We start from the raw sequence: 24,087 nt of genomic DNA, 5'->3' as shown, positions 1-24,087 counted from the left end.
ATTCGATTTGGTTGGGGATCACCGATGACCCCCATGGCATTCAACGTGTTAAGAGAGAATTAATTTAGAAAATTAATTTAGAAAAGGAATAAAAGAATTTAAAAAATTGAGAATTACTCTTCTAAAATCTATATCCAATGAATTGCGTTGAAAATTGAAAAATTTTAAATATTTCTGTAACTTTACATTTTTATTTATTGCTAATTTAATCTTAGTCTTAGCCTTTCTATAATTGACAACAAAACGTCAAATATTAATAACTACTTGCGAAGTATTCACTTAATAAAATGGCGGATATAAAAACGTTACCTAAAAGAATTGTTGCTTAATAAAATGTTCAATAACAATATTTTCAAAAGATATATATAATATTTTATGGTATCGTTTTTTCTAAATTTTGCTTTGTGCTATATATACTAGAAAATCGCGCCGGCCATTGCGCGCTCGTGTTTTGGTTCTGAAAAGATGGCGGACTCTTGTTTTTAAGATCGGTCACACGGGATTACGATAGTTTTGAAATGCACTGGGAAAATTGACATGTTATACGTGTGATATTGCCGAGTGCATAAGAATATCGTTACAGCGGATTTACTTACCGAATCGAAGAAGGTTCTTTGAGCATCGCGAGTGACGCGAAAGCGGTGCCTTCAGCGTGCGGATCATATGAACAAGGATTCAAGTGATTTTCAAGATTTCTGTTGTTTTCTGTGCGAAACACTGTTCGGGAAGCTGAAGAACAATATCGTTATCGACGAGTAAAATGGTTTGACTCCAATGAACGTTTACGATGTTTAAGATGCCGATAACTGATGCATCACCAACAGTTACTTGGTTAGGTTGATTGAATAGGTAGACGTTATACCTATGATACCTGAACAACGTTCCACGTGTTCCTCTCGGTGGTTCACGTTAAAACGTGATATTGTAACGAGTTCATAGACAATCTGTTAAATGTATTGTTCCAATTTATAATGGCGAATAGTGAGTTTGACGTGGAGCTCTTTGAGCGAAGACTCCACACGTTGAAGGATTCACAGGAGTCTATTCAAGGTCTCTCTGCCTGGTGTCTAGAAAGGCGGCAACACCATAAAAAGATCGTTGCTACCTGGTTGCAAGTTCTAAAGAAAGGTAGGATGAATAATAGTCGACAAAGTTAAACATCCGAAACCTATAATTTAGTTTATAAAGTTTAGGAATCAATTGTTTTCATTCTAACATTCTAATATAATCTTTAGTTTAATAGATATTATAATTTTTAAATTATTTTAATTGTTTGTTCTTTGAAACAATGTATAATTGCTTGTTTATACATAGTTAATATATATTTTATTCTATGGTTTTAATATGGTTAATGATAATGTATCATTTTTTAAATGACAGTAAAAGTTGAGCATCGTTTGACACTCTTTTATCTGGCAAACGATGTTATTCAATATTCCAAGAGGAAAAATTTTGAGTTTGTGGAGTCGTGGGGGACGACTCTGCAACGAGCAACAACCATGGTCAGGGATGAAAAAGTGAAGCACAGAATATTAAGGATATTTAAAATTTGGGATCAACGACAAGTATACGATGAGGAGTTTCTTGCAGACTTGTCCGGATTGATTTCAGCAGCTCCAAAAAAGAAATTAGATCCTCAACCAACAGCACCACCAGAAGAGTTTCAAGCTGCCCTACTTATTTCTACAATGAGATCATGTGCTACATTGGAGCAAGCAACAGATGCAAGATTACGAGACTTAAGGGATAGTAATATAGATATAGAAAATGCAGAAGAATTGTGTGCTTCTTTAAAAGATAGAAGAAGGGTTGAAGATGCTGAAAAAGAAGTTGATTCTGCTGTAAGGAATGTTGAAAATTATGTTCGTGCATTGGAAGCAGAGATAAGAGAAAGGACACAAGTTCTTGAGTTACTAGAACAAGCAGATCAGTTTTATGAAACTCAGAGGGGTGAAGTCAAAATAGTTACCAATGTAAGTAGGAAAAATAACTACTATCTTTTTTAAGCACCGGTAGCGCTTAATGTATAACATATTTTATCAATAGGCATACAGAAATTTTGGAAGCCGTGTTAAAAATTTAAAGAAAAAGTTGGATGAACTTTTACCAACATTAGTTTCCCCAATTCCATCACCAGACATTAATGCTCCATCTCCAAGCCCCGATAGTGATATAGACCTACCAGGAGATGAAAACCAGACTCAAAATCAGTTAGGAATGATAGATGTGGCTCCACCATCTATGTATGGATCATACTCGCATGATTATGATCCTGTGCCCGTACCAGCTCCTGAATTAGGCCAAGGCAATGATTCCGGTGATTTTACAAATAATTTTTCGTCTTTTATAGGAGGGAATATGGATTTTGGTAATATGGTAAGAATTCTTACATAGAAAATCTTATTATTTTACTAAATAGTGTCATGATTATCATGCATCTTTTTTTACAGAGAAATATATTTAATGAAAGATCGTCGACGCCTACTGGAATGTCACAACAGTATAATGATTCTTTAGAGGTACATTCAATTAAGATTAAAACGTATTGCATATTAAAATATTGTCAAAAATGTTCATATTTTCTTCCAGGCTAAACCAATAGAAGTAATCAATATGAGGCCCTCAAAGAATGAAAGTACCAATGCAGACTTTAATATTTCTAGTTTCTTAAAGACTGTTCTTCCTTCTTCTGATGGAACTCAAGATCCTGGTGGAATCCCAGGTCTTGGTTTAGATATTCCCGAGTCCCAAGTAGGGTCGCCACAGCGTACCAATTATAGACATTCACCTGTGTTAGGACAACATACTGTAACCCCTGTGATCTCAAGAATGATGGGTAGTCAAAATACGCCTATGGGTGTAAACAATTGCCAGATGACCCATAGTACTCCACTGCCTGTTCGAAATTTATCTGGCGAGTCGCACACTCCCTCCCCATATTCCAGTCAAAATAGTCAAAGTAACATTACCGTGCCCTTCGACGGTCCTACTAATAATAATACAGTCAACCCTTTACCACCCCCGCCATTACCACCGCCAATTTTTCTCGACGATGAGAATTGTTATAATAAGTTGCCACCCAAGTTCCCTACGTGGACACCCCCGAATGAATCGATCAAGGAAGCAGCCAAATGGGAGGAAAAGGGTACGGAATTTAGCATAGGATGTAAGCCAGAGAAGTTTGATTTTCGAATAACGAATGTTTTATAACGCAGCGGGTTTCGCTATATCTTCAGGAAAGAATAGCATGAATCCTACGTGGCCTGGTGAGTGCGATGAAAAAACAAAAACTTGGATGGACGGGGAGTCGGATAGGTGGGATCCAAGTAACGAAACCACGTGGGTTAACCCAGTCAGGGGAAAGAGTGAAATTTTGTCGGAAACACCAGAATCACCACCTATGTATGAGAAAACCGGATTTACAGACCCAGTAGAGTACGATGACCCTCAACCACAAGAATCTCTTCTGAGTACCACTGGGGATGTAGATCATAGGTGAACAGCTGAGTAGTTACACAGGATCATTCGATCTTGGAGAAAAATATTCATTTCATGTATACATTACTAAACATGCTTTTCTAGGGTGATACCGATTCCGATGACAGTGGAGAACCAACTGCCGTATCGATTGATGAAAGCAGCGGATGTCGATCATCGTAATTTGATAAGTTTAACAGGCAGTCCCGCGAATCACAACGTGAACGATAGTTCCATGAGCACGATACCGAATAGTAGTACTTTATGGTCCTCGGGTGACCAGGATTATCGGTAAGTCATCGGAACGCTATCAAGCTATTATCAGCCGCGTGAAAAACCAATTTTCTTAAATCAAAATCTTCACGATGCAAATATCAGGCAACATATGCAACCCGGTGATATCGTGGAAAGTGTTGATATGGAGATGTCTGACGACGAAACCGACAGTAAGCCAAAAGGGAGGGTACTGGTGGACGTCAGATCGCAAGACAGAGACATGAGAATCGGTAATCCACCATCGTCTCAACACATGGACATGGATATGCGTATGATCCCGCTTCCCACTGGGCAAATGCCAGGTCCACACGGGCCGATGATGCAGGACGTACACATGATGCATTCAGGGCCGCCACCGCCTCCACCACCACCGCCGCAATTTCACCCCAATCAGACACCGTTTCACCAGGATCAAGATTTTCATCACAATCCATCATCGGATTTTCATCCGTCACAGTCGAATTTTCATCAAAACAGACCACCGCCTGGTTTCCTGCAGAACCAACAGGATTTTGGTCAGCAGGAATTTCATCAGATGCAGCAGTCCCAGCCGGACTTTCCTCAGCAGGATTTTGAGTATCGGGATAGTCATGGCTTGAGACCAAATCCAGAGTTCCACGGCGAGTCGCAGTTGCGTGGCAGGTATTCGCAGTCAAGCGAACACCCGCACAGGGACATGCCGTTTCATCGGAACGACAGAGGCCGAGGAGGTCGTGGATTCCCGCGTAACCGACGGGACAGATACTCCGACGATCATAACAAGCAAAGAAATCTGGCGAACAACCGCAAACCGCGGTCGCTGGATCAGCACCAGAGGTCGTCACCGGAGATTCTACCGAACAGTCGGCCTTTGTTGCTTCAACCACCGGACACGGTAGTGATTCTCGATGAAGAGGGTATGCCGATAGGTCTTCCGGACGAAAAGGACAATCTGGTAAACGCAGAGCATGCTCCGGACCAGGACCAGGAAGATAACCCTCAGTCTCTATCGCAGGACTGTAGATCATCTCACGGTACTCCTAATTCCCGCGATTTAGATCAGTCGTCTTATCCGGGCGGTCCGAGTCTCGTTCATGAGCACGAATCCGAGCCGACGTCCGAGGAGCTGGAGGATCAACAATCACTTAGTCAAGTGACGGTCGTGCCCGTCGCAGTGGATACGAAGGACTCTCAGCACAGCCAGTACGTACCGATCTCTGAGTACGAGGAACATGTGGAGTCGGAGCCCACGATATCGGAGAAACCCTGCGACACCAGCGAGTCGCCGGATACCGTTGGTCAGGAGCTCAGCTTCAATGAGCAACAGGTGCAGCATATTGAGCAGATGGAGGATCTGGTGAACGTGACGAGCAACGATCTCAAACGGCCGTCTACGAATGGCGGCTTCGACGACCAGAACGATGTGAATGTCAGCAAAAAGCGGATGCTGTCGAATGGGCCGCAGACACCAACTGGATCCGACTCTGGCCTGAACGGGCCAATCCCGCAAGCCTCCGGCGAGTCTCATCTGGGCGTGTACGACTTTGACGGTCCGTTAGGGCCTAACTTCCGGCCGCGTCTTGCCGGTCCCGTCCCGTTTCCTCCATGGAGAGGTGGTCCGCCCCGTGGTCGGGGCTTTAGGGGCGGCCCTAGAGCTCCCTGGATGGACAGAGGACCCCGTGGCCCTGCAATTGGTAACTTTATACCGAGAGGACTGAAACGGGGCGGCCAGTTCAGGGGTAACGGTTTCAGGGGCCGGGGACGAGGCAATAGCTGGTAGATCGTTGCTTGCGTAGCGAGCGCGTGTATCGCCGAGATCTTATTAACAGTTTGTAAACCCAGCGGAAAGAAAAAGAGTAACAGTAAGAGTTAGAGCGAGAGAGTGAGAGAGTGTGTGTGAGAGAAAAGAGAGAGACTCTGGAACGACCGTCTTTTTTCTATTTCTGTACATACGTTGTTGCGAACCTTTGAAACTCGGCCCGATTCGGTCCGCGTGATGTCTCTTTTCTGATCCTCGTAGGGGTGTCGGATCCCCCGGACGTAGCGAGATCTTCCGAAGGAGAGATCGTCTCGTCCTCGCCGGAAGGTGCTCGCGCATCTGTGCGATTAAGTCGCCTATATACATATATAAATAAACTATATAAATACATAGATATATAAAAAAAGAGGATGTATCACACAGAACACGGAATGGAGCTCGAACTTCACATAATACACACGTTCTCCGTTAAGATCTAGACGCGCCGTCGAAGTGGCTGTGCGCGACGATCGATACGTTCGTTTCGGGTCGCTTCGGCGGCGATCGCGTTACCTTCTAGGATCGTATGTAAGTCAATGAAACCTCTCTGTTTTACGTATATAATGCGTTCATGAGTACGATTGAATATTTATCGCCTGGTTGTCAGGACCCGCGAACGTCTCGATCCTCGATCAGCGCGGCGCGCACGAAAAAGAAATGGAAAAAGGAAAAGAAACAGAATAGACACAAGATTGAGAAGAGAAATGGCGGACAGGGGTGATCCGTTGGAGACGCGTTCGCGGGTTGCTCGTTTCGTCGTTCGCCTCTGCATCGATGGACACGCTACGGATCTTGCCTATTTTTTCGTCGAGACGAACGTGTCCCCCGTCGTGGATTATAAACAGGCGTGTCAATGAACCTTCAAGCTGTATTAATAAAAATGCAATGTTTATGTTCTGGTCCAGTTCGTACACTTCCCCTGTTTTTATTTTTTTTTTTTTCGACCGGTTGTAGAGAGGGACGGTAGCTTGATCGTGCGCGCGCGCGCGATCGAGCGCGGCACGTCGAACCGAACCGAACGCGTTTTTCGTTCGCCCAACGACGGAGATTATATAGTCAGGACTGATGACACTGTACCATTTTGTATTTTTTTGTTTCTGGTGCGGTTCCGTTGCGGAAGAAGGAGAAACGCGAACAAGAACCAACATGGCGTTGCACCATTGCGTTCCGTCGCCGATGGATTCGCTCGATCGGCCTAACCGTTATTTTTATTCTTTTCCCTTCTTTCTTTTTTTCTTTTTTTCTTTCTTTCTGTTTTTATTTCTCGTCGTTGCTGTCTTCCCTTTCGCGTTTCCTATCGCGTCTACGTTCGCCGCGAACCCATACAGACAGCCGATTCTTTTTCACGGCATGCTAGCAGAAGGAACTGCGCGCCGTCGCACGGTAGTCCTCTTTTTTCCACTTCACGAGATCCCCGTTTTTCGTTTCTGTTGAGATAGACACTAACTTCGTGTAACAATATGAATATACATGTATGTATTTATTCGTTAACGTGTAAAAATAGTAACGAACTGTAAGAAAACTGTATTATTTTACGAGAAAGAAATGTTTGTACGATTGAAAACAATATGAGTCTTGCGTCGTAGGTGTGAAAGTACCATACGAATGGTATAGAATATCATTGCTATTATTAACACTACTTCGTTTGTTAATAAATAAAATATATTATTGCACGAAGTTAGTGTCTGTTTTAACGAGAAATGGAATTTACTTATTTATAGAATGTATTTTCGCGTGTGATTTGAAGATTGTACATTGATCAGAGACATGAAGGGTTTCTTTTATTATTGTGGATGTCCCAGATTATATTGCGAACTTTCATTCACTTTTCTTCCCGTTAATAAGCTCTATGTCGTCACGTCGATAGATTCGACGATAAACAATGGTAAATCGAGAGAATGTACATTTATTTCGAAGGTTGAAATCCCTTTTTTTAATTTATCAAATGGCAATTTCAAGCTTTGAATGCGCAATATTTTCTGAGATGTTTCGTCATTATTATTGGACTGTCGGATTTCATACATTCGTGGCAGTTGCGAACCAGTAGAACACAATAAAATAAGGACTGATCATTTTTAACACCGTCTTTGTTTTATTTTCGGCTATATCAAATACCGACTAAAAAATCAAGATTTTGTTCAGATTTTTTGTTTGTAAACGAAAAAACCATGATTGTAAAACTTAAGAATTATGTAAACGCCTGCTGTTGGTCTGCGAATCTTTAAGCAAATATAGGTCTATGTAAGACCATCAGTGTAAAATTAAACAAGAATTCATCTGTTTCGTTGTTTGTTTAACAGCGATATGTTAAATATTAAGTTTTATCAAATGTTTCGTATGCTACGAATGTCAAAAATCCACGGTTTGATATGCAATCGATATAATTGTCAAATTTCTAATACGTCCATTATGATCTGAGTGGAATTTCAATTGTCTTTAACTATTTTTTAGAAAGCATTACGAGCAAGTGAACAAATCATCGTCAACCGAATATCGTGTACATATTGTTAGCGGGACGCACGGGAGAAATTAGCGTAGCGAACTAAATCGTTAGAATTCACAATAATTGTTTAATAAAACATTGCAATCTACCGAGGACCCTTGCCAACACTCGATCGACTGGTAGATTCCACTCGATGTGTGTGCAAATCATTCGACTCTAACTGTGACACGTTGACCACCAGACAAGCATTCATAAAAATTATACTTTTGTAGTCTTAATTTTTATAAATGATTTGTGTTTCTGCTACTTTTTAGATTGTGTCATTTAATTTTGAATATAAATGGATCCATACATTTAATAGTTTCTTTTTGTTTTCTCTATTAACGCGATGGAAGCTAGATAATTGGATTAAAAGAGTATATTCGATTTCTAATATAAATTGTTATACCCTTGTTGATAATTTTATTTACAATGATTCCAACTCAAACTTGTCTCTTTTATGATGTCGATGTTCTAGTAATAATAAAAATTATGGTTGACGTGTTACCGGTTTTAGCACTGATCAAAATAGAAATCTTAAAAATGTATGCCACTTTTTGTTACATTGAATGTTAGATAATTGTGTGTTTTACAATCCCGTAAAATTCTTAATCTATCGATGACGAATATTTCCTTCACTTTGTTTGGTTTGCCAAATTCATCGATAACTGAATCGATTTATTAAGTCATCCATTAAATTCGAATTGTAGATCTTCTATAAACCATCTCGAAAATTTCTTGTTTTTTTTTTAGTATTATTACAGTACTTGCAGTTTCTGCATAGAAATGACTTCTCTTTATAATTTATAGAAATGTTTTTTTCAGTGGAAATTTTTAAATTCTACGACTGCATAAAGGAATCGATGAAATGTTTTGACGAACAAAAAATTTTATTGCAAAAACTGATTGTTTTGAATGTCACGACTACTAATCCATTATTCAGGATTTTTAGTTTTATAATGCATATAGTGTACGTTTTATTGAACATTGCCCATTATTGTGCATATATTAATCAAAAATATTCTACAGAATTAGTCATTCCGCTTGAATTTACTTGTAATCTCTTTATCATACAAAGAAAATATTTCAGACGAAAATTATTTGATATTGATCACAGCAATTGTATTTTCGTCAACCTTAGTTTCAATTGTTGATGCCATACAACTTTTGTCTCGAACGTTTTTGTACTCAACAAATACATTTTGGTGACACTAAACTACTCACCCTGTACATTATTGAAAATAACCAAACAGAATGAACTGAAATTTTGCCCTCGTGTATTCGATAAATAAAATACTGTGACTGATTTTAAAATGAATTCTCTCGGATTGATCGTGTAACAGGCGTTCGATATTAAGTGACCATTCAAAGTGTACGAACAACTGCTCAATCCTCGTTGCGTTATTTATCCCGAGCGTCGTGATTTTCATGTGCATCGTATCGCATTAAGCTTTTATATTATTTATTAATCGAGCCTGTGCGTCGTTACATTTCAGTACAATTGCCGGCCTTTAACCCTTTGCAGATGAAGCTTCTTTAAAGTACACAAAATTCTTGGCAGATGAAACAAAATTCTAAATGGAATGCTTAATACATTGTTGACCGGTCACGAATTAACTCGTGTTTTCATCCCCAAATCTTGTTGACCGGTAACGAGTTAACTCGTGTTTGCACTTGCATTAGCTATTTCCATTTTTGAAACGCATGGGAATATAGAATATTACAAAAGCAAAGTATTCAAAGTTATATAAAAAATATGTCGAAAGATTCATTTCAAATTATGTAGAAATAAAATATATTAAAGTTTATTTAGATTATTTTACTTTCATAGTTAATTACGGAATAATAACTAGTGACATGAGATAAATTCTGCGTAAAATTGCCGGTCAACATGTTAACACTAAAACTATCGGACGGGTCAAATTAACCCACTTCGGAATTTTCATTTTGCAAGTATTTAAATTATGTTGGCATTTTTGCGAAAAATCTTTAATTAAATTTGTCTGTTTGCACAGATACAAGACTAGGAGGCCCTTTGAATCTCAAGAAACGTATTCTTCTAATTTTTATTAAAAATTAGAGATAAGTTACTCTAATTGCTCGATAGTTTTAGTGTTAAACGCTCAATGTACAGCTCCATGACATAGGCGAATACGACGGATTGATAAAGGACAATATCGAACTTCAATAATTTATCTAAGTTCGACGCCATGTTTGACCTTTTATGTATAGAAAGAAAGCTTCCGTGACGAGGAATTAAATGATATAAATGGAAACATGAGTAATGGTTGACTTGAAGCTCGTATATAACGTTGCATACCTAGAAAATTTGTCTATTAAGGGTTTAAGTAATAGGAAAATCTTTAAGTAATAAGATCTTTTACTGTTTGAGTACTCAATTCGTTTGTCTGTAATTTGGTATTCCAAATATGAAAATTTAATCTCGCCAAAGTATTGATATTCGTCGCCAAAGGGTTAAATTGTCCTAAATAAACAAGTGATAGAGTTATCTGGGTAACAAGCTTAAAATGCTACTTGCAAGTAGTATACTGAATTAGAAAATGTACATGTTACGTGTAAATGAGAGATCCAGTAGAAGACGAAGCTAAGCCACGATAGTAATGCTTTCTTGAAAAGTTTGGTTTCAATTGAAATTGTATAATTGGGATTACAATTTTTTTTATTTAATCTATGGTTTAATTTATGGTAAAATATTGGGAGAATCTCTTATTTTTTATTTTATTTGCTATATACTTTTTCAAATATTGAAAATTAGACTAAAAAGGCACGTTGCAAAAGCTATTCTGGTTAAAGAAATATTTTATTTAAAGGTATTTCATTTATTTATTTATTATCATTATATTCGAGTATGTAGGAAAATGTATAAAGTTTTGCGTAAACTTTATTCTTACATATGTTCTTTCTCGTTGTTATCTTTTCGTGGTATAATTTTGATTTTTTTGGGGTATATAGATGAAATTAGATAATATTAAAAGGATAATACAAAAGTTGTATTTTTTTAGTTTCGCTGCTGACATTTGACTATATGCAAAATTAATGTATAACATAGCTCTGTCTGGCATGAGAAATATGACACATAAAGAAAATAGTTATTAACATACAAAACTAAAAATACGTGCAAATAAACTTAGGGATAATAATTAGATACCAAGAGGTGTCAGAATTAATAAATATCTCATTTTTTAACAATTTTAGCTTAGCTTCCTCTTACATTGGAGCCTTCAAACGTATAACATGTTGACTGCTACGAGAATTTTGGGCATTTCAAAAATAATTATTAATTATTTGATACTATAATTCCTATGTTCTACAATTATTTAATTACTTTCTTTATTAAGCCTCTATATAACTTTTTACAGCCCTAATTTTATTTGTGGCTATACAGAGACATACTTAGTTTGAAATTAGCTAATACAAAATTAGTTAATTAACAAAATTAGTTTTAATGATTTCATTATAACGAATATGCTTTAAAACTTTGCAGTTACAATGTCGTGCAATGTTTACACTTGTGTACAACGTTTGCACTTGTTTATATTAGTATGTGACAGAACTTACTTCATTTGACATCGATGGTTTTTCATATTGTAATCTTTTGCAAGCAGTTCAAAAGCGTCGATCATCGGTGACCGCCATTAATAGTCAACGTGTTAATCCTGATGTTAACAGTTAACCAGTTGATCGTGTTGAACTTTTAAACATGAGTGGCCGCGTGGATGATAACTGCCATGCAGCGATATTTTTGCAATTAATCATAATATTTGTACATCATTAATTCTAATGTTAGAGAGATATCTTTAACCATTTGAGTTCCATGCAACGCAATATTCAGATGTCCTGTTGGAAAGACCCATCAAATTTTGAATTTTTTTATGCTTATCCATTGCATTGTTACTTTTAATAATTAATGTATAAGTAATACGATTTGTTTCTAGTCGTCATTATTCTCAATCATTTTTATCGGTAACATAAATTAACCTATGCTTTATTACGTTGCTTGGTTCGTTTCGATAAAATTTTTCCAAAAATCCTGGAACTTATATAGTCAACGGTCTTCAGTTTAAGACTAGAAAAAGATAATCTTGAATAGACAGCGGATTTTTATATATTTATAGGAAACTTGCAAATGCAATATTGCACATAATGCACACGACACAAAGAAATATGCAAAACATCTGAGGTGTAGTGCTTTTCATAACATTTCTTAGGAAAAATCATTTTCTACCCTAATCCTGTTTTTTTTAATTATATTCTTGATAATTGAATTTACATAAAGACCAAGCGTCTAACAATGAGTACAGCTTTCAAAACAAACTTAATGATACAGACATTAAATCCGCCAATAGAAAGAAGGTGGTTAATATTTTTCAATTCGACGAATGACACTTGTCAATGACGCGACCAATCTAGAGTCAACCCTTCGCACTCTATAGTCTCCCCTATCAATTAGAGTATTAAATATTTTAATGGACAAATTTGAAAATACTACCCTAAGACTATTGCATTTACTACAAATACAAATTTTTTCGTAAGAAGGAAAATAAAAAACAAAAAAATATTATAACGTAATATTTTTTAATTTTCATCGGAGGAACATAAAAATTACTCGCAGTTGCTGGTAGATTACAAAATCGACTAGAGTGCTAAGAGTTAAACATTTGCCCAACGAAAGGAAAGAAAAAAATGCGAGAAACATTATAATATGATACTTTTTAATTTTCGCCAGGGAAACTATAAAAATGGCTTGAAACTATTGGTATTTTATAAAATCGGAGTGCTAAGGGTTAAATATTTCTCTCAAGAAACAAAATAAAAAATCAGACAAATGTCACAACATTTTTTAATTTTAGAGATGCTAAAAGATTTGAAGATCGGCTAGAATGCTAAAGGTTAACACTAGAACTACCAAACACCTCAAAACGGCCCTGACTTTTTTTGCAATTATTGAAAGATGGTTAATATTTTTCAGAAGACAGATGCTGCACTGAGAAGTTGCTAAAGAAATTGATTTGCCAATATACAAACTGAATCAATAGATGCACCCTTTGAGTTTTGGAAATTTCAAAAAATCAATTCGACTGCTCACTAGTTCTAGTGTTAAACAATTTCTAAATCTGTGTACTGGAAAAGAAGCGAATTCATCGGCGTACAGGCTCACCGTGTATCGATTTCGGCGGTCATGAGCGAGCAACGACACGCAGCGTGCGTGATTTAAGGCGGGTAGCGGCTCGTTCGTGCGCGCTATCTTCGCGACGGGGCGATTTCTTGCGGAACAGGTGACGGAGGGGCGAGTTAACGCTTGAACGGCCGCCCTCACGTATACGTGAGCTCGGAAACCATTCGATTTCCACCCTTGCCAGGGAAACACGAGGCCTTTGGTCATCGAGCGTTCGATCGATCGAGCGAACGCGATCCTTATTGAAATTGTTTGCATATCTGTTAGATAATCTGAAATGTGTATGCCACCGCTGGGAGATTTTTCCTTTTATCTGTAGAATAGACCTTTAACGTTTTGAATGTACAACGTGGTCCATTTTAATCTATAAATGCAATTTAATTTTTATCTACCCCTTAACAATTTTACTGCCAAGTAAATACTCATCGAAATTCCTATGCAGACAAAACAGTTTTCTTAATAAAGCAGCAACTGAAAGGTCAAGATTCTTCATAACGCTTAACCCTACTATCTTTCTTATATCTCATACATTCAATAAAAATTGGTTATTGTTATTAAGAAAAATAATGTTTAAGAATATGTAAAAAAATGGTGTCACTCATATTCTGCGTGGTAGTCAAAGTGTTAGAAAAATCACAGCAAAAATTAATCTCGAAAAAGACCCTAGGGCCTGATCAAGGTTAACATGCTTCCGGACTCTGAATTTGTATTGGATGTTGAATGTGAGCACTCTATAGAAGCTTAATTTCTGTTTGTTATCTGAATTTTCTATTGTTATTGGCATTAGAAAGACAGGTGTTGGATTCTTTTATGGACGATAAATGTATAAGTTTTTCCATCGTGTTTGTAAAAATTAAAGGAGGGTAATGTATGCAATGGTGACCCTTCAGAACATGAATACTATATTAAAATATTGCATGTGTAGTAGCCGTCTGCGAACATGTTAAGTAATGTCTCAAATGCAATTTGTTTCTATTTTGAAATGGCAGTAATTTGGTACTTTGTTTTTACGTGGATGTGTATAGGAAATATGAAACACTATTTACTATTCTTTTAAGTACAATAACGAATAATTCCAGAGGTAATTGTATTTATAGATTAAAATGGAACACCCCGTATAGACGTGATTAAAGAAAAATCGGACAATCACAAGATGATGTCTGCATTTTATCTTATATCGTAGAAGTATTTAAGGATTTTACTTTTTCTAATGATAAGATAAGAATGGGAATGTATGCTTGAAGATTTTGTATGTTGATTATATGATTGTTTTCTTTTATTTTATTTTTTTGAATCGTAAACATTATAAGCGAGTATTATGGTTGTTTTTGTGTGGTAGTTGTGCATCAAAGAAATAGAATAGAAGAGTTGTCGATTTATTGGAGGAAAATATACGAGGATCAATGAATATTCTCATCAGTTTACTGGATAGGATAATTCGTTCGATTAAATATGAAAATTATTCGATGCCGACCCAGTAATTTTCTTCAACGAACTCGTTACACCGATTTCTCATTCTGTACAATGAAAATAAACAAAGATATTTACTTTTATCTCGACGTGTTACTCGAATATGGATAACTCTTGCATTCTACTTCTTTTGTCGCTAAATGCGTTTTTTTTACGTTTTCCACACAATTCATTTTTATCGTTAGTGGTTTAGTTATGTGACAGCATGACGTTCGATCGATGGTTTTCGGTTGAATACTTTTCGATGGAAGTACGGTTAGATCATCCCGTAAACAATGTCGTTTATACGGTTAATTATCACGATTTTTGCATCGTTTTCACATTTTTCTTTCTTCAGAAAATAATTGAGGAATGATTTTTGTTTGACTGGCGCATTGACTGTGAAGTGTTATAAATACTTTTGATTGAAATGTGTCTTATGGTGTACAAAAATTCTTATGATATTTAATTTGGCTGCCAATTAATTAGTATTACTGTATGTAATACAGTGTTAAACAATATATTAAAAAATAATCATTTCTCCTTCGTTACATTAAAAAAAAAGAAGAAGAAAAATATTTGACTCAAATACAGTTCTTCTAAATCAATTGTCCAATGAAAAATATTAAATAGAATTGAATAAAATGGGTTAAGTAAAATTATACAAATGTATGACGATTTAATGTCTTGATTGTTAATTTAGCACTTATAAATAGCTTACAATAGTATCATTTTCTGTAATGAAAAGCAAATTTAAAGTACTATTATTATTACAAAATATTCTGAGGAATATTTGTTACATTTGTAAGCTGTCAGTATTATCATTGGTAGACTTATGAATGAATAATAAGTGAAAATTTACCTGCACAATAACATAAAAAACGATATTATTTATCGGACGATCTGATAGTCATCACTGATGACGAATGTGTATGATCTTTTTTTGATAAATGTTCCTAACAAAACCGAGGAACGAATCTATTTTCTACGTGAAAAATGTGGCCAGTTAAGCGTTAACATGCGACTACGTAAACAAATATTTTTGCGAAACAGATATGTAAATGTTCTGGGTTCTCGATCGCTGGGAAATCAATGTACAATCTGTCACTGCGACCACGTCGCGATAAAACGATTCGAAATTCCAAGGATTTTCGAGAAAATGGCGCTACCTTGATTTTGCGGTACACATAAATAATTACTACTGTTAGACATCGACTGATATTTAGTTAAATATTTTTGGTTCGTGACTGTCAGACTGGCAATTGATTAAAAAGCAATCATTGGGTTGGCTAAAAAATCTTGTCATTTGAATTTCTAACCTGGCTTTATACTATAATATACGAATAAATGTTATAAATAAATATTATGATACTTTTAATATTTATAAATGTTACAAGTATCACAAATATTATAAATACTATAAAAGGTGGTGGAAAGTTGCTGATAAGAATGGCCACAGTTTAATGAAGTGAAATTATTCCTCAAATGTCATTGGAAAGTGAAGGAAACAGATTTTTTGGCCAATTTAATAATATTAAGTTCGTTAAATAATAGCTTTGCACGTACAAAAGAGATTAACAGTTGATTTTGCGTAAGTCAGCGACTCGTTCAGCAAATTGTGACCTGATACCCAATAGTCTTAGCGAAGCGTTAGCAATTATTTGTAGACTGTGAATATTCATAGGAATTTCGAGCTTTCCTTTTAAGTTCATTTTTGTAAAAACATTGTGAACGTCGAAACGAAATATTAGGTTGTTGTTGCGGCTCTTAACGACAGGTTTTATTGTGAATCATGCTTGACTTTGGTTGTAGGTGTGTAGTTTATTGACAAACACGGCTCTTTATAGATTAAAATAATGCGTGCAATGTATCGTTTTTAAGGACACGATTTGTAGCGACAATAAAGATTGATTCGGAGCTGTACAAAACCAATAAAAGATGGCGGATTGGCGCCCAGGTTAGAAGCGATCGGTCGATCGTTACTGCGATTTTCAGAAACTTTATTTTCTATCGAAGTTTATGAAACTTCAACAAACCAGTCGATTAGTGAAAGAAATTAGCTTTCCCGGTCAAAAGTTTCAATAAAAATCATGTTACATTTTCCACTCATTTTACATCACAAAAGTGTCGAATGCTATGTCGCACCGCCATACTTGATATCAGAGAAAGTGACATAAACGATGTAGAAATAATTACAATTTTCTTGTACAGATTCACAATGACAGTCAAAGGCGCCTTCAATTTCTTTATTTCATTCAAATCCAGTGTACACGAGCTAAATTTTTGTTCGCAACCATTTGATTTTCCAATTAAGTTTCTTTCGTTGCTTCTGAGTCACTCCATGTTCTTCGGCCATTAGAAAAAGTGAAAAATCGAGTGTGTCAGACGGGGAACGAAAAAAAAACAGTCATTGAATGCGCAACAACCTAATATTTTTGACCACCCTCCTCTTTTTTTTGTCTTGGTTCACTGCCAAGGGAACAACGAGCAGACCGTTCGTTGGGAAAAGTGCAACGGGAGCGCAAATGTTAATGCGTGCGGCGCACGCCACGGCCACCCGCGTCGTTCGAGTTCCATTCGAACGATTTTATCTCGGCACAAGGGGGAAACAGGGACGCCCGTGCGTCGACGTTGAGAAGGGTCGATCGAAATGATCTCGCGGAAGCGTGCGGTAGAGCGCGAAGTGCCTTCACTCGTGGAAACAAATGAGCTGTACGTTCGCCAAATCGGTCAACTCCGCGACACAAAGAGTACAGTTGCAGGATGATTTGATGCTTTAGTGCAGTGGTTTCCAAACTTTATGTTACTACGCACTCCTTTTAACACGTTCGTGACCATGCGTTACATATGAGTGACATAGCGATTTGTTTAACCCTTTCGCCCCGAATGGTACACATAGATACCACGAACATTTTAAAAGATCGGATAGCTAGAAAATGCCTTAAAGATAAAGAAAAATTGTACCACACGGAGATTTTTGCTTGTTGCTGACACAATTATTATTATTAGTGCTTATCTTATTTCTTTTACTGAAAAACTTCAATTTCTTCCTTATTTAGGGGGAAAAATACATATTCAGGGACGAAAGGGTTAAAAGGCTCACCGTCACATATATGTAGCTGTTGATTACCGTTGCTATGATAATATTAAAATTATATGAATAACATGTCACGTGAAACAAATGCAAGAAAGGCATGATCCACAGTAAACGTATTTCAAATTTAGCTGTGGTCGTGAACGTGTTAAATCTAATCATGACGCTTTCCCCCGTTTATTTCACAAATAATACGGACGCATTAAAAAATGGTAAAAAATGTATTAATACAAACAATGAAAAAACGTAAATTACATTTCTGTTAACCTTTCGCGTCTGTCTAATTTACAGTTTTATAATTTTGATTGAGATACAGTAAATTAGGAAATTAGAAATTGGGAAATAAAGCTAACAGAAAATTGAATGAGAAAGAATGGAAACTGTTCAGGCAGTCTAATTCCTCATCTTAGCCATTAAGTGACCTAGCAGTACAGTTGCAAGATGATTTGACGATCTAAGGGAACAGCGCAGGAGCAAAATGTATCTTTCTAGTTTAGAGTTTTCATATTTTTGATGGGTTACATGTAATCGAGTTGAAATTGGGTTTATGGAATACGTCAATTTAACTTACAATGGATTTAATAAACATTACTTTGCAAACGTTCACGTCGATTTTGAATGATGCAATTACAGGAATATATATTTTAATTGTTTATTTTTAAACCTCTAACTTCCAAGATCTAAATGAACGTCAATTTTTCCAAGAACAATAGTATGAACAGTACAATAAATGTACGTAAACCTAATTTTAACGCGTTGATTGTCACAAGAATTTTGAGTATTTTGTATAATAATACATATTCCTTCATAACAAAGGCAAATGGTATTAGAAATAACTATTAACGATTTGGTATCACATTACTCGTATTACACTATCATTTTGCTACTTATGTTGCTGAATATTTTTATTCGACAAATTTTCTTATTGCAATTATTCTCAAGCAATTTGGAAGCTCCACAAAATTTGAAAAATTCAAAAGATGGAGATAATCGGTTTGGCTAATGAGCGGCTCAAATGGTTTTCTTTGTTTTCGTAGATTGATCTCGATTTCCGGTGCTTGATATTCGATAACGTTAGGTTACACTATCCAACAAATAAAAATTTTGTTCTTTTATATTCGAAAATGTAATAGGCAATTTTTGTAAATTTTTTGTGTACCGAATAGGAATTTTGAAACTGATTTTCTCGTTGCACATGGTTTTCGAGAAATTTCATTTTGAAAAAGAAATCAAGTTTTCAACTTTAAGCCTTAACTGCCAAGATAAATTCTGATGTATACCTTTTTCTTGTAGTACAATTCCTACATCATTAATCTCAATTTTGAATTACTGAAATTTTATTTGTCTAGAAGAGAAGAGTTTCTAAGATTTCAACTCCATTTCAATTATCAATTTAACACTAGAACTACTGAGCGTTTAATACGATTAATATGTAATCCGTATAGAAATGTTAAAAATAGATTTTTTTGGAGTTCTTCATATATTCATTGTAGTATTCAAGTGAAACTATTTATTTTTAAAATTATTTGAGGTATTTAACACTTTTAAGATATCAATAATCGCGAAATAACAGAACTGAAGATCGCCATTTTGTCGGATATGGTAGTTCTAACGTTAAGAAATATTTACGCGTTAGTTGTAAGAATTATACAAATGATTTTGCCGAGAATAGTTCTGTAGACTTTCCCGAATGAAATCGTATTCATTTTTGCAATATTGCAAGCATCTGAGCTTGTGTAAATAGTTGTTGAAACCTGAAAATTTAAAATACCAATGACGCATCAATTATCCAGAAAAATATTTAGTTTTAAAATTCACAGTGGACAAACAAAAATTTAGAAGAGTTGCCTATTGGTTGTTGCATTGTAAGATATACATTGGACAATATCACCTAGAAATTTTCTAAAAGTCTAACTAAACAGAATATTTTAATTGTAAAGTTGATTCTAAATCTATATCTACGAGATTGTAAATATACAACTGATTGTAAAATGAATGTTTTATCGTTGCGGTCGCAAGTATCGGACACCGGAAGTCGACAAGCTTGTGGCCGTTGCTAATTAACCGTGTCCTATTCAATTAGGCACTTTTGATTCCTTGTCAGCGTTGGTCGAGTAACAATTCGTCGACAACTTCTTCATCATTTCGTATAATCTCCATATAATTTTTTTCTTAACACTAACCTTATTTCATGAAATAAAGGTAAACAAGTTAAATGACAAATTGTTCTTAGTAGAAACAGTAACAAAAGGAGAGACAGAAATTGAAAAACTGATTAATTGGGCAATATAGGAATCGATATAAAATTAAATGAATGTTAGGAAACGCAGCATTTTAACTCTTTGTGGTCGAATGCTGCCGTAATAGCGACTTTGAGCTTTAATATCTAAAATCGAAAACTGCATAATTTAATTACTCAAGTAACAAGTTTTCTTCTTTTTTAGCATTTAAAACTTCTATGAATAATTCAGTGTTTTATAGGAAGAGTTTTTAGAAGTTTAACAAATTCCCGTCCGTAAAGGGTTAAATCGAATTTGAAAACCAACCATTCGACCGATTTATGGTACAGTTAGTGTTAAAATGAATCCGAACAACTTTCGGGCAGCACGCGTCCTTTCACAAAATTTCGATCCTCGTTCGGAAGTGCAGAGCAGAGAAAAAGAACGGCTGTGCACAACAAAAAAGAAACATTTCTCCGTAGTTTTTTATTGCCACTCTCTCGTCTTTCAGTATTATTTTTTTTTAACACAGTATTCGAGAACTTCCGATACGGTGCACGAAGGTAATCGATCTGAAGTTCTATTAATAAGTCAGACTCGATTATCCCGGACGATAATCTCTCTCGCGCAAAGCAGGCCATTATTTAATTATTTAATAATAGATCGCCGATGTGTTTTATATCGCCGTGTGGAAACCAACAATGCATACCGTGTATGCGAGCCGATATGTACATATTACATATACATATATTTTGTACGTTATACATACGAGAGATTGCGAATGAACGATATTCGTCGATGGTCGAGAGTGAAATGAGACTAAATAATAATTTTAGGTATATATGAGTGAACGTGAATATAATGTATACATTATATATTATATTTGTACGCATGCATGTGTGTGTGTGTGTGTGTGTGTGTGTGTGTGTGTGTGTGTGTGTGTGTGTGTGTGTGTGTGTGTGTGTTTTTGAAATGAATATGTGTATATATGTATCTATGTTTACGTTGCAATTGTTCAAAATCGTTACTATCTTCGTCTCGAGGCACAACTCTTTCATCTGGTTGTTTTATGGTTTTTTTTACACGTTCGCTGATGTCATTTTTTAATAGAATAAAATCAACAATGTATGTACCTTGTACCTATAAGGTGTTTTGTAATATATGGGCATAAGTTTAGTGGTGAATTCAAAAGTTAAAAGAGAGAAAAGAGTTTAATAATTATAAACTTATGTTAAATATAATATAATAATATGATTATTATTAATATTAATTATATAATATTATTATTGTTATTAATATTAATTGTATATTATTATTATTATTATTATTATTATTATTATTTATATAATAATATTATATTTATATAATAAATATACTATTATTGGACTTTCAAATAAACAAGTATAACTATTTGTTCTTTATAATCTTACGTACGATTTATGTTGCACCAATTGCATATTCAGAACATTAGTATTACGAAGTAGCGTTAGTCACGTAAATGTGATTTCACTGTTCTCAGGCCTACTAAGCTACTAAATTAAATTAAAATAAATCAGAATATTCAATTTTAAAACTTCTTGTCCGATCGGAACTATTTGTGAATAATAAAAATGAATAAATATTGTATTCTACGCTTGTGATAACGATTTTACTATATTCCAAGAAATAAGTGCGTTTCGTTTTACAGATACCGCCTACAAGAATTTTCCGAAAATGGTGATAATAGTTTGCAGGGTCGCGTACGAGACATCAAATGTTACTTATAAATAGACTTTGGGTTCTTATGCATTTATGATATATGCAAATTCGTAAAATTAAAAAACGATCGTTCGTAATAATGAAGATTAAATAACGTTTTTATTTTATTTTTATTGTAATAAATCTTTTAGTCAACAGAACAAATGTTTCCCTTATTCTGAGTTTCACAAAACGATCCATGATAACAGAAACTTGCATAAAAATCCACAATCTACATATAAATAATTGAACGAGAAGTTAAATTAGCAAAAAATTACTGAAAGATAGAAACAATGGAAACGGACCTATATTTAAATGGAATTTTTTTATCATTTTTGTATTGTGAATTCACCGCTATGTTTATACACATGTATTACAATATAACAGCCTGTACGTGTATACATTTATTAATCTTTAACTTTACGTTTAAAAAAAACTGATTCGAATAAATTAAAATGGATTATTTTAATAAATTAAAATGGATTATTTTAATAAATTAAAATAAATTATTTACCTTTTGAACGAAGACTTAACCCTTATGTTATATTTTTCTTTTACACAATTTCTTATGTTCTTGCGAAACTTTAACAAAATTGCTCCGATTTTCAATTCGTTTAACACTCTTGCGTCGATTTGAAAATCAAAAATTTACATAAATATATTGCAATATTAATGTCTGAACAAACACAAACATTTTGATTGCTAACATAAGGGTTAGAGGTTGTCAGAAATACGCACAAATTTCCGTTCAATTATTATTGATAAAATATCATCGTGACAAAAACGTAATAACACTAGAACTACCGAGCGTTTAACAGGATTAACACGTAATCCTTATAAAAATTGTAACAATAGATTTTTTCTAGGCTTCTTCGTATAATGATTATAGTGTTCAAATGAAACTATTAATTTCTAAAATCATTTGGGATATTCAATGCTTTTAAGATATCAAAAATCGCGAAATAAGAAAACTGAAATCCGCCATTTTGACAAATGTAGTAGTTCTAGTGTTAAAGTCCGAATAGTTTCTTAGAGTTGCGATTTTTACGTAACGCAAAGGCGGGTCGAAAGTCATCCGGTATCGGCAGGGCTGCTCTTAATCAGCACTTCCAGCCGCCTTGCCTTCTATTATGTAATTGACGGGATTAAATGCAAAGGGGTGCAGGCTCTATACTTCACCGAACACTTTTACGCTCGTACGTTCCTTTGGAATCTTTCCGACAAAAGAACTCCCGCAACCGAAAGTTTCTGAGCTTTGCAAAGTTTGCGTAGATTCACGGCAAACTTCGATAAAAATGTCAGAAACTATTTCTACTCTACCTTCTCTAAACGCTAATCCTTTGTTGCCTTTGATTACTGTCAATATCGCTTCGAGCGAAATATTATATTCAAAGAAATTCACGAACAACTGAACAATTGAGCCTGTTACAGGTTAAAGTAATTGACTATAAGGTAAATTTGTATTACTATTTTAACAGAGTAAAACTATGTGCTTAGTATTTTGAATTTTTAATGTTAATATATTTAATAGGTTCTTTACGTTTGTAAATAATCTCATTAAACTTGTATTAATTTTTAGTTTGTAAAGTTTGTCAGTTTAACAAATGAATGATTCAATACGGAAATGAAGTGGAACGAAGAATGAAAAATAGGATTAATAAGAGCGGCTGTTATCTGTTGAACCTTGGCATTTACGCGTTACCCTTGTATTTATTGACTGTTTTTTATTTCGATTGTTTTTAGTATTGCTTCGTGGAAGTCTGTGTTGCATTAGAATGTGTTTAGAAACAAATGAATAATTAACACGTTTAATGCCATGGGGATCCCCAGTGACTCAAACCAAATCGAATTACAGTAGTTCACTCAATTGAATGATAATTATTTGAAAACATTTCTATATTTCAAATAATGCTACCTAATACGGTAACATTCAGCTAGATTAACGTGCAATAATAATAATAATTCAATTCAATCAAATGATTTAATATTATATTTTTTCCATTTTGTATAGCTTCCTCTATGAAGTCGTGCGGCGTTCAACATGTTAAAGAAGGAAATAACACGAAACGAGGAACAGGAAGATAGATTTGATAACAGCGCTCGTTATCCATTAAATTTTGATCTTGCTCGTCACATTTATTTCTCATTTCATTTCATCGTGTCGACATTTTCCTTTTCCATTTATTTTCTTTCGTAAAATACTATTATTTTTACTTCATTTTGCATTTCATTTTTATTCTGTCTTCGTACCGCCACTTTCCCGTGCAATTGTGCAATAAAGACAACGCTATTATTACTTATTAATCATCGCAGGGCTGCAAGGGGTCAAAGGTTAGCGTATGCTTTCCTATTTTCCATAAACTCCAAAACCTACAACGA

The 24,087-nt window shown here is 35.1% G+C and overlaps 1 protein-coding gene across 2 annotated transcripts; it reads left to right on the top strand.

The window, feature by feature from the left end:
* Positions 1–449: 449 nt before the first annotated feature.
* LOC116424156 (uncharacterized) lies at positions 450–23,371 on the top strand. Of its 2 annotated transcripts, none has more exons than XM_031970172.2 (8): positions 450–1,128; positions 1,381–1,973; positions 2,047–2,376; positions 2,451–2,519; positions 2,590–3,145; positions 3,237–3,495; positions 3,583–3,768; positions 3,856–23,371. In XM_031970172.2, exons 1-8 carry the CDS (start codon positions 972–974, stop codon positions 5,510–5,512), a joined length of 3,807 nt encoding a protein of 1,268 aa, XP_031826032.1. In that variant the 5' UTR covers positions 450–971; the 3' UTR covers positions 5,513–23,371. The 2 variants fall into 2 exon arrangements, with proteins under 2 accessions (XP_031826032.1, XP_031826031.1); XM_031970171.2 differs by having other exon boundaries at positions 3,216–3,495.
* The last annotated feature ends 716 nt before the right edge of the window (positions 23,372–24,087 follow it).

Source organism: Nomia melanderi, chromosome 7 (genome assembly GCF_051020985.1).
Source record: "Nomia melanderi isolate GNS246 chromosome 7, iyNomMela1, whole genome shotgun sequence".
In the NCBI taxonomy this organism is placed as follows: domain Eukaryota; kingdom Metazoa; phylum Arthropoda; class Insecta; order Hymenoptera; family Halictidae; genus Nomia; species Nomia melanderi.
This window is presented reverse-complemented; position numbering and strand designations above follow the sequence as displayed.

Coding starts and splice junctions, on each gene's coding strand:
- LOC116424156 (XM_031970171.2), top strand. CDS start 972: ATGGCGAATAGTGAGTTTGACGTGGAGCTCTTTGAGCGAAGACTCCAC. Junction 1,974..2,046: donor AAGTCAAAATAGTTACCAAT/GTAAGTAGGAAA, acceptor TTTTATCAATAG/GCATACAGAAATTTTGGAAG. Junction 3,496..3,582: donor ACTGGGGATGTAGATCATAG/GTGAACAGCTGA, acceptor ATGCTTTTCTAG/GGTGATACCGATTCCGATGA.